Source organism: Nyctibius grandis, chromosome 4 (genome assembly GCF_013368605.1).
Source record: "Nyctibius grandis isolate bNycGra1 chromosome 4, bNycGra1.pri, whole genome shotgun sequence".
Taxonomy (NCBI): domain Eukaryota; kingdom Metazoa; phylum Chordata; class Aves; order Nyctibiiformes; family Nyctibiidae; genus Nyctibius; species Nyctibius grandis.
This window is the reverse complement of record NC_090661.1, coordinates 62,530,402-62,546,158: the sequence shown is the minus strand read 5'-3', so window position 1 is coordinate 62,546,158 and position 15,757 is coordinate 62,530,402. Positions and strand designations below refer to the sequence as shown.

The window sequence follows — 15,757 nt, the reverse complement described above, 5'->3', positions numbered from 1 at the left end:
GGGGGGCTGCGAGGCGGGTGGGGTGGCGGGGCGGGCCCGGCTGCGCTGATCCCCTCGGCCGTCCCTCGCCGCGCCCCTCAGACGAGGGGTGCTGCCGCTCTCCTTTCTCTGTGAATGGGCGGGGGGGGGTGCTGTGGTGGGCCCGGACGGCCTCCGCCGGCGCCTGGTCCGTGGGACACGCCTGGCTTTCCAGTAACCTGCTCCTGGTGCTCTCCCTCTCTTCCCAGTGCCCCGGACAGCGGCCGCGATGGAGCGGGTTCGTGCGAGGGGAGCGTACGAAATGGTTGGGGGTCCGTCCAGTCAAAGGTCGTTACAGTCATGATTAATTCCAGTAAGCTTCAGCTCTTGTCAGAATGTTGCTTTGAGTGTGTGTCGCTTAAAAAGAACCGTGTCTTCTGTGTTTGTTCTGTTATCGGGATCCATAGCAACCCCTCCTCCCCCATGTTAAAAAGGGATTGTTCATTAAGTCATATATTCTTCTATAACTCTTATGTGTCTGCTGTAGTCCTTCATAAAGATGATCTGAATAATAGTAACAAACCACTCGGTGCTCTTCTATGGTGCTAAATTGTTGTGTTTTAGATCAAAGTATTTAAAAGAGTATTTAATGGTTTTTTTAAGAAACAAATTGATTTTAATGCTTTAATACTAAATTTACTTTTAGCTAATCAAAATATATTTGGCTATCCAATGTATGAGTAGTCCTGGATCATGCCAAACTGCACATGCATGAGATACTTTCACTATTTGAAAATGAAAAGCTCATGTAAAGAGTGGCAGGATAGAAATGACCATCCGACGTATGTGTGAACTTCAATCCAGAGCAAAAGCACTATGCAGGATTACAAGCAATTAAAATTACTAATTCTTAACAGCAGTATTAGTTGAACCCTTTAATAGCATATATGTGAACAGCCATCTGAGAAGACTTCTGCCAATGTGCTGAATCATTGTTATTTTTGTAAGTTAACTGATAAATATGTTTTTAAAAAATAAAAAAGAATATTCCTACAAACTTTTCACGTTGAATTATGCTTTCTATTTGTTGCATGTATATCTGATAAAAGCTGCTTTAATAACAGATAATTCATGCCAGTGCTGTATCAGGAAATGGACTGGGACCAGTTTGACTTGAACCCTAAAGTAATTGCTGCCCTTAAGAAAGGTAACTTAATTTGCCAACGTCTCGCTAATAGATCTGTCACCGTAGTGTCTTCCTTTATGTAGTTGTGTGTTTGTGGGTGTAAGCCTATAGATGTACAGTAACAGTTTAGAACTGTAATTAAGTATTTCACAAGCGATTTTTTTTAATAATTAGAAGTGATGGCTTTTTCCCATGCTCCAATAATAATTTTCAAAAAAGTTTTGTAGCATGTGTTGATACATTCAAAGTAAATGTTGCCTGCCCAGCTAATAAGAATCCAGTGTAGGTAAACGTCAAGTAAATGATTAGTAGAAAGTGGGAAAACCTTTTCTTTCGTGCATGCGACTGTAATCCAGCCAAAAGTATTTATAAAAATTCTTCTCATTTCAGCTGACATAAAATCAATAAAAGAGATTTTAAATCTTTCTGGAGCAGACTTGCAAAGATTGATGAAACTATCTAGTGCAGATATACAGTGCTTACTGAAAACAGTCTCTCACACGCTGAGGAGAAATAGTATGCTTACAGGTAATATAGTGAATACAAAAAAAAAGTGTTCTATTTAAATGTTACAATACTGTCACTGGGAGAAAATAAGGTTTTGGCTCCTCATTGACACAGTAATGTGGTTCTGAAAATGAAAAGGCAAGTGTGTTTGTTATGCTATAGTGAATTATTTAACTATACTAAGGACAGCTCCTCTGAGACCTTGAAGGTAGAAGGAAGTGGATGGGTGTCATTCTTTGGGATCAAGCCTGCCTGAAGTAGGACAAAATGATTCTCCAGTCTGGAAAACTTGATTAGAGGAAAAAAACTATTCCCTCTCCCTTTCAGACTAGTTGAAAAACTTATATATTAAAAGCTATACGAACTGATTTGGTATAAACATCTCATTCCAAACCAAGCAGGACCTAATAGCTCCTCCTGTACAAACGCTTCATGGCAGCTCTGTACTTAGAATTTATTTTCTTGTAATTTGCATATATCTTCAGGCTTTGACCAGACACCTGGTATGCTGTTTCATAGTCTGCTATAGTTTTCTATTTCCATAATTGATGTGCTTGAACCTTGCTGCCAATATTTTCCCAGAGCGTAGCTTTCCTTAGAGACTCCTTAGAGGCAGAGAAAGGAAAAAAAGTTTGAGAGGAGGAAAGGGCTCAGTATAAACTATCAGCCATTGAACAGGCATTTGGTTAGTAGGCCCTGTGGGAAAAGGGAGGTGGGGAAGACCAGGTTGAAGTAGAAAAAACTCCCATCAACAAAGAAAGCATCCCTAATAGATATAGACCTGGTATACAGCCTCTATTTTGTATCATTGTGTGTTAGATACTAAAAAAACTCCTTTTTTTATTTTTTTTTCTTTTTGTTTAAAAAAAATTCAAAACCCTGCAGCACTTCAGCTCTACCAAGATAAAGATCATCTCACCTCCCAACACCAGAAGCTAAGCCTAGGATGTCCAGTACTAGATAACTTGTTAAAAGGTGGCATTCCTTTAGTGGGAATCACAGAACTTGCCGGGGAAAGTTCTGCTGGGAAGACTCAGATTAGTTTACAACTGTGCCTTTGTGTGCAGTATCCTTACAAATATGGTGGATTAGAGTCTGGTAAGTACTGAAATGTAAATATTGATTAATTTGCCATTTGGAGGAATATACTGTCTTTAAGAACATCATCAGTGCATTGAAGTAGATGCAGGTATTCAGTGCATGTCTTACCCTTCTGCAATAGTGTTAGTAGTAATCTAGTTAGTTTGTAATGCATCTTTATAGAGAGAAAAGCATGCTGTGCACATGCCCTGCTTCACAACATAATTTAATACAGAATTACTATTGGCTGTTGTTTACTTGCCTGCCACTGTGGGTTAAACTAGACACACATGCAAACAATACATGAAAAGCGTTGCTTTCGTAAGTACTTATTGACTCCTCAGGTAACAATCACAACAAAACAGCTTGTCAGATAACTTTCTACAACCATCTTGGGTATATGGTATATAATCCCTAGTTGGGGGTTTCAAATTTCAGAGAATATTTATTTTGATAACAATAATTAAAGTGATTTACAGAGTAAAATTGATTGAAATCTAATTGAAGAAAGTTGATATTGGTTTGTACCTGCTTTTTTCCTGTTTTTTCCAAAGTATATAGGTTTATTTGATTTGAGTATAGTTTCTTTTAACCATCTGTCATGTTAATCTAACTTCTAGTATTTTCTTTTGAGTATAATATGCTGTCTTAGAAAGGGAGGAAATTTGTGTCATTCTGAGGAAATTCTGAAAATTCAGTGTCCTGGTAGTCTGCCTTAGGTGTGTTTTGGCTGTGATCTTTCTCTTCCTTCTATGCAGGTGTGTTGTGGGGAAACTTAATTTATTTCTTGTTCTATATCCACCCATGTGGAAAATCATGGAATGTTCAAATTAAGATCTTGCTTAAAGGGCAGTAATTAGCCCATGGCTTACATTATTTTGCTTTAAGTTACATCATTAATCAGAGCAGAAACAAATATATTTTGTTTGATTCCTTCGTGTGTTGCTGCTAACTGCTGCAAATAGTTTGAATGCAAATACATTTTTATTCATGCCCTGGCACTTCTCCATATTTGTATTGAAACAAAGGAACAAGCCAGAATGGAGTACAGAAGAAGGTGCCCAGCATCCTAATGGCACTCTGGTCTCTTGTACCAGACTCCAGTCTTCCTTGTAGGGCTACAAAGTGGCAAATCTTTTCATTATTTGTGTTTGAATCATAGAATCACAGAATGGTTTGGGTTGGAAGGGACCTTAAAGATCATCTAGTTCCAACCCCCTTGCCATGGCAGGGACACCTTTCCACTAGACCAGGTTGCTCAAACCCCCATCCAATCTGGCCTTGAACACTGCCAGGGAGGGGGCAGCCACAGCTTCTCTGGGCAACCTGTGGCAGGGTCTCACCACCCTCACAGTAAAGAATTTCTTCCTAATATCTCATCTAAATCTACCCTCTTTCAGTTTAAAACCATTCCCCCTCATCCTGTCACTACTTGCCCTTGTAAAAAGCCCCTCTCCCGCTTTCCTGTATGGTTCTTGTTTCTTATGCCCCTAGCACTTGGTGCCATTACGATTGCTTTGGCGTGTCTGTGTTCCCCATCTTCCCACTCATACATTTCATGGAAGACAGGATAGAATGGCCATCATACTGATGCTCCTGTGAGAGAATGGGAGCGTTTCAGAAGGGCTGAGAGCACAGAACTTTTGAGGATCTGGAAGGTATAGAAGGTGGAAATATCCTGCTGCAGGAGTTGAAGAGCAAAGAGAGTGGTGGAATCCTAATTCTTGCAGTTCTTTACTCTCAGGGTGGTATCTTGCCATATGTTACACTGCATACAGTCATAGCAGCTGATACTGTTTGCATAGCACTTAGAAAATGAAACTTGATTTCTCTGCAGTCTATAAATAAGGGTTGTGTTGTGTCTCTTATGAGAAATACAGGAATTAAAAGCTTATGTTAAGTACGAGTTGTTTTATTCTTTAAGAAACTTGAGAAGAACAACAATGCTTAGTAACTATCACAGAAGTCTAGCACTACCAATAGAAGATTAATCTCAGTGCTAAAACTTTGCTAATGATTTAAAATTATGGTAAGTTGCTTTTTTGTTAGTGCTAGAAACTTCCCTTCTCCTAGGTGGTGATGTTGAAATACCTTTCTTTAGACAGTATAGATTTATTGTGCATTTACTTTGTTTGACTTAGTGCTAATCTTGTTTACGATTCTCGTTGCGAGGAGGCTGGCAGCAAGCAAAGAAACTAGGCCATCCTTTGCCTCAAGGTTATCGTTCTGCCATTCTAAGAATGTCAGTTATGGTCAATCGCATGTTGGCTGAATTTATTTTATATGCCAATATTCATAAGTAATACAGGAATATAATGTGACAAATTCATCTGCATATTAGAATTCTGAATTAGAAATAAATGCTTGCTACTGATTCTTGGTAACAAGCTGGTTTGGTGCATGACCATGTTTGTAGGACTCAAAATTCATCGTTCTTTGAGGGTGGGGCTTTTTAGTGGTTTTTCTTTTTATTTGTTTGGTTTGGGGGTGGTTTTGGTCAACAACCAGCATAGCATTTTATCAGTCTAAATAACAGTAAAGCACTGGGATTTGATGAAGTAGCTGGTTTCTGTTTGATATTTGTGGACCTGTGAGGAAGGATGCTTCTAAGATCCCTGGGGATGACTGACTTCTTAAGAGTGTGTCTCAGCTGCTTTCTCAAATGTGCTGGCTACCCTGACTCTTGACTTGGTGTCAGTGTTCACAGCTTCCTCACAAACTGTAAATAGCACGATGCTATAGGCTTTTCTGTTTGTGTTGTACTAGCTCCCCTTTTTATTTAGGTTATGACAATTCACTTATCATTAAAGTTATGTTAATATTAAGTGCTTTTGCCACATAATGAGGCATCGGTTTTAATACTGAGTTAATACTTCTAGCCCCCTTGTAACTTTGCTGTGAAGCGCCTCCTGTATTTTTAATGCACGGGGGTGTATTCTCGTTAATCAAATGTTTCATTGTGGCTCAAACTGAAAAGCACAAACAAAAGCTGAAGAGGCTTGATGAAGGTCCAGTAGGAGAAAGTGCCACTCTCATTGTACTGTGAAACTCAAATTTAAGCCAAGGTGAAGCTCATCTGATATGTTTTATGTGGCTTAGCTCTCTTAAAGTTCAAGATGAAAATTGCATTATTGTTTTGTGAAATTAGCAGCACTTAAAGAAAAAAAAATAAGGTTGCCCCACAGTATATTTTGGAGAAATCAGAAATGGACCAATTATGTACTTGGAGTTCAATAGCTGCTGTAGTAGATTTAACTGGTGTCAAAGAAGCGTTACAGCAGAGTAGAAGATTGGCAGGTGACTGAATGCTGGTATTTACAAAACTGAACTAAGGCAGGAAATAGTCTATGAAGTAGAACTGTTCTTAAGAAGGAATTAATCTTCTTGATTTTTTTTTTTTTTTACAAGTGTTTCACTAAAAAAAATTTAACATGAATAAATGTATTCACTTGAACTTTAAAATTGCTCTCATGATTTTATGAAGAGGACAGTGTGTATCTATTGACCAGGAATTTTAAATCTAGGTTGCTGGACCAGTGGAGCAGAGAAGACCAGATTTTTGCTTCTCCAGCTGTTCTTTTTTGCCTACAGGTATTGCAGCTGTAGGATTACCTCGTTTGCCTCGATTTACTTGTTCATCAAGTATAAATGTGAAACTGGGCCACAATTGCATGTATGTTTGTAATACAGTAGGATTGCTTGATCATCTTATACTCTTCTGCATTTGCCTTGTGCTTATTCTTATCGCTGTTCTTATTACTGTACTGAAATTATCTGCAAAGAAGGTCTTTGGGAGAATTTTACATTTCTTTTTCTCCAGATAAGTTAGTTTGGGGAAAATATATTTTTTTCAGCAAGTTTCTCAGGTTTTCTGTATTGAAATGTATTGAATGTTGCAGTAACTCTGGGCTGAAATACAGTTATCGAATCAGTGGAGCACTGATCTATCTAGAAATGCAAATCTGCAGTTGAAAAAACGACAGCCATGAAGTCTCAAGCAACGGCCATTCCATCCTTTTTTAGGAAACCCAGGAGAGGACAAGGGACACACTGCTTAAGGAAGGTCTGAATTTTAGAAAGCGTATGACTTCTGTAAGCAGGTATTCGTGGTAAAGAAATCCCTGTTTCTCAGAATTCAGCAATGTTGTGCAAAAGGCAATCAGTGGAGTAAGAATGGTAGCTGAGAAGTCCAGAATGTTTTACTTTAGGAACTGCTAAGTTAGTTTTTGTTAGTATGAAATTCAGCAACCACATGGGCTTAAGGAAGCTGTATCTCATGGTGGGTTTTCTTTATTTCTTTGTTTACTTGGTTTTGAATTTGCACCATAATGATTTTCAGTTTTGTGGTGTGTCACAAGAGATGATGGGCTTATCTGAGTGAGTATTGGTGCTAGGTATACACAATGTCGAATTTGTGATTAGAAATTTTTCTTGACTTACTGGCTTTTTAGAAATCGTGAAACTGAAAATCTGATTAGGAATGCATGACCTGCCCTTAGTAAAGATACTCTCCTGCCTATTTGGTACTTAGCTGTCACTGTCAAGTTGGCGAGTGATATGAAAATTAGTCCAATTAGAAGAAATTAACCTAGGGAAATAGTCAAGAGAGTTAAGGTTCACCTAATTAACTGTTTAATAATTAGCTATTTAAAAAACCTGAAGCAGTTAAGTGATATAATTAATAGTTTACTGTATTTTCCTTGCCTGAGCTTCATACAAGTTCAGACAGTATTCAACAAGCTGCTGATGTCACTGTAAACTTAATGGATTCAAGTAACTGTGGACTCATTTTTTCTCTTTTTTTTTTTATTTTCCTTCTTTGCTGATGGAAATTTGTACACGTGCTCATCTGTGTCTACAGGTATTGAGTACGACCTCAGCTGTTGTAATTACTGAAGATGGCGTTTATGCCCACAGTTTAAAATTCAGAATTCCATCCATTCAAATGCTAGGAAGAAAGTGGGAAAAGTACAGAAAATATTAATGGTTCAACTTCTTAGTTTTTTATATGTTGCAGTTTAGGAATTGGGATCAGATCATGACTGCTCCGATCACTAATGCTTTGTTGTAGTCCTCATTCACTGTCAAGTGTTGTAAACTGCCCTCAAACCTCAGTTCCCTCTGACATAAGTATAAACATAATGAAATTGGGGAATTAAGAATGGAGAACTGAATATTCTAGTGATAAATGCTATTGGCTGCCAGGGCCAAGGAAAGTAAAAAGGAGCCAAGGTATAATTTGAACCTGTTATTAGGTAGAATGGAAATAATAGAAATTGTGGAAAGATTTCAGTACCTCCTATGGAAGGTGTGGATGATGGTGAAGTATTTTTCCATGTTTAATAATTGAGGAAGGTCTTTAATTCTCACCCGTCAAATACAATTTTTTTAATTAGTGGGCACAGGTAAATTTTTTTTTTGCTTTACCTGAGAGCTTTCTGAGTGTTTAAAACCAAGAGTGTGTATTGGAAAAATATTTTTTTTGTTTTTAAATGTAGGGTGATTTATTAAGAATTTACGGTGGGGTTGGGGAGAGTTAAGCTGAAGACACAAGTTTAGTGCTAAAGTAAAGTAGGCTTAGGCTCATCTTTGTATTATATAGAAGATTCTCAGAATTCAATACCCTGTTATTCAGGTGTCCATCAGCAAAATATTTTTATTGATAAAGTAACCATTAATTTTTACTTGATCCAGTCCTGAGATCTTTCAGTTTCTGCTATTGGATGTAGTTTCATATTTTTTCAGTGGAACGTATAGAGGATTTGGAAATTGCATCTAGAAATGGGACTTCCCGCTCACTGGAGAGCCAGGGTAGGGATGGACCATTGGGGTGGAAATGTTCAGGGTGTCTTGTGTTACCAAGCACATCAGCTGCCGAGCTTTGTTAGCAGCTTCAACCACTTCAGTGAGGGGACTTAATCCTTAGATGTAACCCTATAAGTATTAGCTGGTAACTCTGGCTAGTTCTGCAATAACAGTAACAATTTTTTATAAAGAAAACAATGCATGTCTTTCTGTTTTCTTTCCCCGACATCTTTGATGTGTATGGTTAATTTTCTCTGCAATAATGCATACTTGTTAACCAGAAACCACAGTAAATTTTAAACGTAAGTCACAGTAATGTGATTAAAGTATAATGCTTTTTATCTAATCTGCCATTTTCAGGAAGAGTTAATTGGACTGAGATTGGATGTGTGACCCTCTCTAAACTGGCTTACAAATTGTGGCAATAAGTACCCCTCCATATGTAAATTTAAAAACAGGAAACTTGAAAACAGTGAGTGAAATTAATCCAAATACTAGTTGTACTGGTTTTGGCTGGGATAGCTGATTTTCTTCATAGTATAGTGCTGTGTTTTGGATTTCTGACCAAAACAGGCAATCTATGCCATTTCACCCTGTTTGTGGGTGGGATAAATCACGAGACTTGTAATCACCCACGTTAGGTGGGCAGGTGTGCCGCAGCTGTGCAAGACGGGTGTCACCTAGTGGAGAGCACAAAAATCCAGTGGTGTCAGCAGGCACCAAAAAAAGCACCAGGCAACTATGGGAAAGTCCTAGCAGTGTTTTTTTTGTTGTTCATCATTGATTCAATATGTCGGCAAAAAAAGTAACGTGAATTTCCAGGTTTTGAGTGCAGAATGCGTTATTTTATTTTTGTGCTGTTAAGAAAACCGTGTGTGTAAGAGCACTGTTCTAATACTAGAGGTGGTTTCCTTGTCTGTAGGAGCTGTCTACATTTGTACAGAAGATGTATTCCCAAGTAAACGTTTACAACAACTCATAGATCAACAACATAAGCTGCGTGCAGATGTTCCAGCTGAAATCATACGGAAGATCAAATTTGGAAACAGTATTTTTGTTGAGCATGCAGCAGACCTAGTAAGTAGCACAAACTAAAAATGCATAGTTACTGCACTATAATCCAGTAACCACAGGGCTTTTTTGATGTAGGAGACCTTTCAAAAGGCTACAAGTGAACTGAGAGCTGTAATGAATAAGTATCTTAATATAGTGACACTTAATAAGTGTCTTAATCTCTGCAATTTGCTGTTAGAGAACTGTTTATTACAGTGTTTTATTATGAAAGATATTAAAAGATAAATATTAAATTCTTTTAGAATGAGTCATGTAGTGGATTTTTGTAAGTCATTATGTTTATTAAAATGTAGTAGACTTAGTGCTACTAGTTTTACTGCAGCTCCTAGAGAAATCTTCATTGAGTTTGGAGACAGGATATAAATAGGTATGCAAAAGGTGGTGTGTATCCTGAGTAACGTGCAATATAACACCAGAGTTGTTAAACTACCATTTAAGCGGGTGGGAGGAAAGGAGACAAAAAATGATGCCTGGAATAGGTAATGGCACAGCATAACCACAGCAGTGCAGCTGTCTCGCCCCTCTGCCTGTAAGACATCACAGCAGAACTGAAGGGGAAAAGATCAAACTTCAGTACTGTATTCTTGCCTTGTAAACCCACATTTTTGTGCTTTTCCTTAAGTAGCCATAAATATGCTCTTTATTGACAGAACATCCAAAGTTCTGTTTTCTCTAAGGCTTGAACGTAGCACTTGTTAAATCATTCCAATTGTTGGGTTTTTTTTTAATTGTAGTTTGCAAGAGTTTTGCTTTCTTACAAAGCTCTTGTACATTAGTATGCTTGCCACTTCTTTGCTGGGTGGTCCAGGCAGCAGCTAAGCTACCTTTTCCGTGTCCCTTTCATTGGAAGTATTAATTAAAGTTCTAATTGTAGTTTCTGGAGTATGTTATGGTAAAAAAGAGAGAATCACCCTATAGTAGTATGTACAGCTGTCTAAAATACCCTTAAAGGTAAAACACTACACTCACCGGTAAGTCCGGCAACTGCACAATAGGTTATTACAATTCAGACATTGCTATGGATAGATTCAGTTTGTGTGTGTGTGTCCATACACATAGAAAGCATTGCTATATAGAGATAGGCAGATTATAGCAACTGAAGTAGGAACCCAAATCACAATGACCTTCTGTATTTTCTTTCACATCAAAAAATGCATTACTTTCTTAATTCTGAAGAATCCAGTTGTTCATGTATTCACTTGAAAAGAATGAGTCTTGTACGAACAGAAGGACCACATACAAACACTGAAGTGTTTGAAGTGCACCATAGTTTCCTGTAGCTATACCAGTAAGTGAAACAAAAAAAATTCCATTTTCCAGAATGGAAAGCAGTCATATATTCTTGGGAGTAATTTTTTCCCCTCAGTTTAAAAAAAAAAAAAAATATCTTTTTATATTACAATATTTTCTTTTTTCTTTAAAAAAAGTAGCTCATTTAGTAGAATAGATCTTACTGTAATTCAGACTTGAGAATTACAATTTTGTTTTAAAAGCTGTGCAGTGCTGGAGGATAGTATATGTAATTTTGGATGCATGTAAGCTCTTAGCTGTGAACCTCTATGTAGGTGTGAAGAGTGGCACCTGTCAGAAGACCCATGACTCTCACGTTACTGCTTTTTTTTGACAACATTGAAATTTCTGATAGCCAGAACCTGAGATAATCACCGTGAGCTTGTTCTTTCTACTCAGCTGCTGTAGACTTAAAGAGAAGATACTGGGCTACAAAGACCTTTCATCTGACTAATGTGATTATTCTTATGTGATAGAAGTTGCACCCTACAAAATATTTGTTAGTTAAACTTCCTGCAGTTGAAATGTTTGGTGACTTCAAAATATTCAATTAGTAAAACTTTAATAGGGAGGATATAAGTTGCAGCTACTCGGATTTATAAGACTCGCGCTCAATATGGAGTGGATGTAGCAACTAAGTATTTTACTGTCCGTATGTCATTAGTGGAACAGCAGCATAGTCTCTAACTGCTGTTTTGAATATTTAATACTAGTCTCGAATCCTCAGTGTTTCAGCGAGAACGACTCCTGCAAAACAGTTTTGAGATTTTGAAATGTTGGTACAGAACTGATTTAAGTCAGACCTGCAGATAACTGGACGTTGCAGTTTGGTCTCTATTTTTTTCTTAAGGGAAAAGTACAAGACATTTGTGAAAAATGGTTACTAGTGAGACTTAAAGATCCACAAACTCACTTTATGATTAGAAACTCCATCAGCTTGTGTTTCAGCGATGGTATTTGTAGTTACTATCTTGATTTTACAAATAGAGTTATGTGAACTCTTTTAATGCTGGCTGTTTGTGTTTTGTGGTAGGATACCTTTCACAACTGCATTACTAAAAGGATTTCCCTCCTGCTCACCAGAGGCATGGTGCGGTTGGTGGTCATAGACTCTATTGCTGCTTTGTTTCGATGCGAATTTGGAGTTTCAGATTCTGTTATGAAGGCTCGGTACCTGCAGACATTTGGAGCACAGCTTCACAGTTTAAGCACTAGATTCAGGACTCCAATAATGTGCATTAATCAGGTACGACATAAAAATTGCTTCTTATTTTATAGGGACCGTTAATAAATGGCTGGGGCAGGGGGGGGGAAATCTGTGTAGGCAGGTTTCTTGGTGTTGTGTTTAACACTGTCAACTGAGTATTAATGACTGATGGAAACAGAAGTTCCTTAAATTGATGTATTTTAAACTAGTAGATTTTAACTTATCAAATGTTGTCCATTACAGCTAATGAAAACAGATATGTATAGCAGCTGCAGACAGCTTCAAACTAAAATAACAGGGTTCTCTCTTAACACTAGCTTCACATGCTGTCACCAGCAGGATCACTCTGGGAACTCTGCATGCACAGTTATATTCCACATACACGGGAGACAGTGAAACACCAGGGACTTTGCTGCATTTTTGTGTAGCTCAGCATTTTTGGCTAAAACTGCTGAGATTACTAAGGCGTTAGAATGCATTTGAGCTGAACCAAAAAAAGGCCAAAATTATACTAGTCAAATAGAATATTATTCTAAGAAAACTAGACCAGACACTACTTCTGTCCTCTAGAAGCAGCATGCCACTGCTCTTAGTCTAATCACAAATCCAAGGAGCATATGAATGCTGGAGATAAAGCATTCACGCTTGGAATGTGACCTGAGAAAAGGGGTAAGCAAATGTTCAGGCAGGCCATTGCTGAGAAACCTCCTTTCTGGAAGGCCCTTCCATCAAATGAGTAAGTACTCAGCCCTGAGGTTTGCTTCTCGCAGCAGAAGAAAAGGGTAGGGAGGGAAGTTGAACTTGAGAAGTCAGAAACAAGAATTTTATATCAGGAAGAAGGAGGTTCTAGAAACATCAAGTCAAGTGTTGTTTGATTTGTTTCTGTTCCCTAGGAAGAGTTCTTGAAACTACAGAATGGGCAGTGTGTAAAACTTTACATTTACTACCATAATTGGAGGGGAGTGTATTGGAATTCATGCATAGCAGTGATTTGAACAGCTTTCAGGAATGCACAGTGGCTTTATTTTCAGTAAGATTCCCATTAAGATTCAGTAGGATTTAAATTTCAGCCTCAAGTTACTCCTAATTTTTTAACCAGCTCTTTCTTACATAATCTTCCATAGGGTCAGCTAGCTTTTAAGGAAAACTGAGATTTCCTGAATTTCGGTATTAGTAGAGACAATTTGTTCTCCTTGGGAAGCATAGGTTGGATTTTGCTCTTTGTTAAGCAAAGGTTTGATGTCTCAGCATTTATGCTATGAAGCCAACCACTGGAGTCAAGTTCCTTGGCTAGTTTCTGGGATATCCTGAGTATGGGGATTTGGAAAAGGTTGTTTGCCTTTTTCCTGGGGGTTTTGAGGACCCATGTAGCAGGCAAAAGAAGATCTGATTTAAGGGTAAGACAAGTCTAGATGTATCCAGTCTCTACCTCTGAACAGTTCCGCATGAGAGGGAAAAGAGTGGTTTAAGAGAGTTTCTTAGATCTGCCCTCCCATGACGGGAGTTTTATGTTGGTGCTGGCTCAGAACAGATGATGCTGAATGCCAACAGTCTGAGCATTTGCTAACAAAGGGTCCTTCAAGACTCTATTCAAATGGAAGGTGACTCATGACATCAAGTCTATAGTTACAGAAATAAACTATAATAGCATTGAGGAAGATTATGGCTGTCAAGTAATCCATTCGGTACACTTATATTTAGAGCAGTACCTATAACTGAATTTGTTGTACTTTGTGAAGAACTTGTGTGAAAGAATCATGACACTAAAAGAAAAACAGAGGGAGTCAAGAGGTGTGGATTTTTCTAGGTTGTAGTCAAAGGCAAACAGGCCTCAAAGGCAGTGAAATCAGTGAGCACAGGACACCTTTTGGAGATCTGGGCTTCAGTACCTTTTATCTACAGCTACAGCATCGGATCAGTTTTCGGGGTGGGGGGGGTGTGTTTGTTTGCTTTTGCTTTTTTTCAACAAATTAAGCATCTGCTAGTAGTTAAATTCATATAAGCTTTAACTACCTAAATAGTTGTAGCACTGTAAACTAAGATTATACTTCACAACTCCCTTTTAGTTTGCCTTGAAAGAATAAGGGTTTTCTAACTTGGCTTAATATGTGATCCAGTAACTTGGATTTTCTTGGCTCCTTTCCCTTCCAAGCCCTTCTGCTTGCTAAAAACAAACACGTAACTACAGGTCAACTTCTAATGTTGTTTTTCTGCTTTAGGTGACTGATGCAGTGAGCGAGTCTGAAGCTGCTCAGTGCGGTTGTAGGTAAGTCATCCACAACAGAAATGTAACCGTGTCATACCCTGCAGCATTTAATTACTATATTTTTTATAACTCCAATATAAACTACCAGAGCGTGTTAAGAGCAGTAGTGCAGTTACCCAGCAATGCTGTGTTTGCTGGGGATCAGCAGTAACTAATGGGCTGTAAAGTGGAAGAAACTGTCATATACATTTATGTGTTAATCCCTAATCAGCAGGCTAGGGGGGAAAAAAATGCCCTGGAGTTAATGGCTGGTGTACTTGCATACACAGGAGTATTTTTGCATCTCTTCTTGTCTCTGGTATCACAAAGTCCATTTTCTATCTGTCTGATTGAAAAGATACAGCAACCAAACCTTATCAATTGGTTTTGTTAGTTGCTTAAGAAAAAAACGAGGAGTATCTTTTGACACCAAGATATTAACAGGATTCGAATGTACATATTTGTTGTTTGAATGTTAACTATAATCTTGATTTACTAGACAAGCTAGGTGCTACATAAATGTGGTTTTGCAAGCTAATTATGTCCTCCAGATTCAGAAACTGACACAGAACAAGGATGAGGTTCAATTTTCTTTTTTCCCTGAGTTATCTTCTAATTCTTTTACTGGAGAGATCACACTTTTTCCAGGAAAAAAAAAAAAATGGTTTAAACTTTGGGTTGAAGGTAATACGTACACAGTGTTATATAGAATCATAGAATCGTTTTGGTTGGAAAGGACCTTTAAGATCAAGTCAATCTCTACCCAACATTTCTAAACATGCCTTCAAATGGAATCTAGGGCCAACAGTTACACACTTCAAATACTTCAAGTTCACCGATGTTCCTATTGCTATTTTCCTATAACAAGAGGGGACCCATCAAGGCAGAGGCAGGTATTCACCATGGCTGCAGTTGGAAGAATGACTGAATTACTCTGTAGAGAAGCACTTGTCCTTCCAGTTGTTACCTTGCTATAGAGAGAACCTAGTGTATAGTTTTGTGAGCATACCCTGTAATCTCTGTCTTTGAAGACCTAGTTTTAAACATAGCAAACAACAGGAAATACAGAAACAGTAGGTAATAATTTCTTCCAGTCTAATTCTGTTATGATAGAAGTGAAGATATTTCATATTCAGCTCATACATGCAGAAATCCGTTATGCTTTCTTTATAGTGTAGTGGATAAGAGAGTCTCTCCAGCACTTGGAATAACCTGGGCAAATCAGCTGCTGATGAGATTGATGGTCAGCCGAATATCTCAACCTGAACAATCATCTGGAGCTGCGGCACATCGCACTGGAAGTGTGAGGACTTTAAGAGTAGTTTTTGCTCCTCATCTCCCTCCATCCTCTTGCTACTATGCAGTAAAATTGGAAGGTGTAAAAGGAATAAAATAAATCCTTTGC

General features: G+C 38.1%; 1 protein-coding gene across 1 annotated transcript; it reads left to right on the top strand.

The window, feature by feature from the left end:
- Positions 1–1,075: 1,075 nt before the first annotated feature.
- On the top strand, positions 1,076–15,748 carry XRCC3 (X-ray repair cross complementing 3). The gene is made up of 7 exons (XM_068399759.1): positions 1,076–1,165; positions 1,535–1,672; positions 2,537–2,749; positions 9,459–9,613; positions 11,934–12,146; positions 14,327–14,373; positions 15,526–15,748. The coding sequence occupies exons 1-7, from the start codon at positions 1,090–1,092 to the stop codon at positions 15,746–15,748; spliced, it is 1,065 nt and encodes a 354-aa protein (XP_068255860.1). The 5' UTR covers positions 1,076–1,089.
- The last annotated feature ends 9 nt before the right edge of the window (positions 15,749–15,757 follow it).

Bases quoted from the DNA above. Each gene is read 5' to 3' on its own strand.
- XRCC3 (XM_068399759.1), top strand. From the start codon at position 1,090: ATGCCAGTGCTGTATCAGGAAATGGACTGGGACCAGTTTGACTTGAAC. The intron at 1,166-1,534 runs GTAACTTAATTT...TTCTCATTTCAG, and splicing joins AATTGCTGCCCTTAAGAAAG to CTGACATAAAATCAATAAAA. The intron at 9,614-11,933 runs GTAAGTAGCACA...GTTTTGTGGTAG, and splicing joins TTGAGCATGCAGCAGACCTA to GATACCTTTCACAACTGCAT.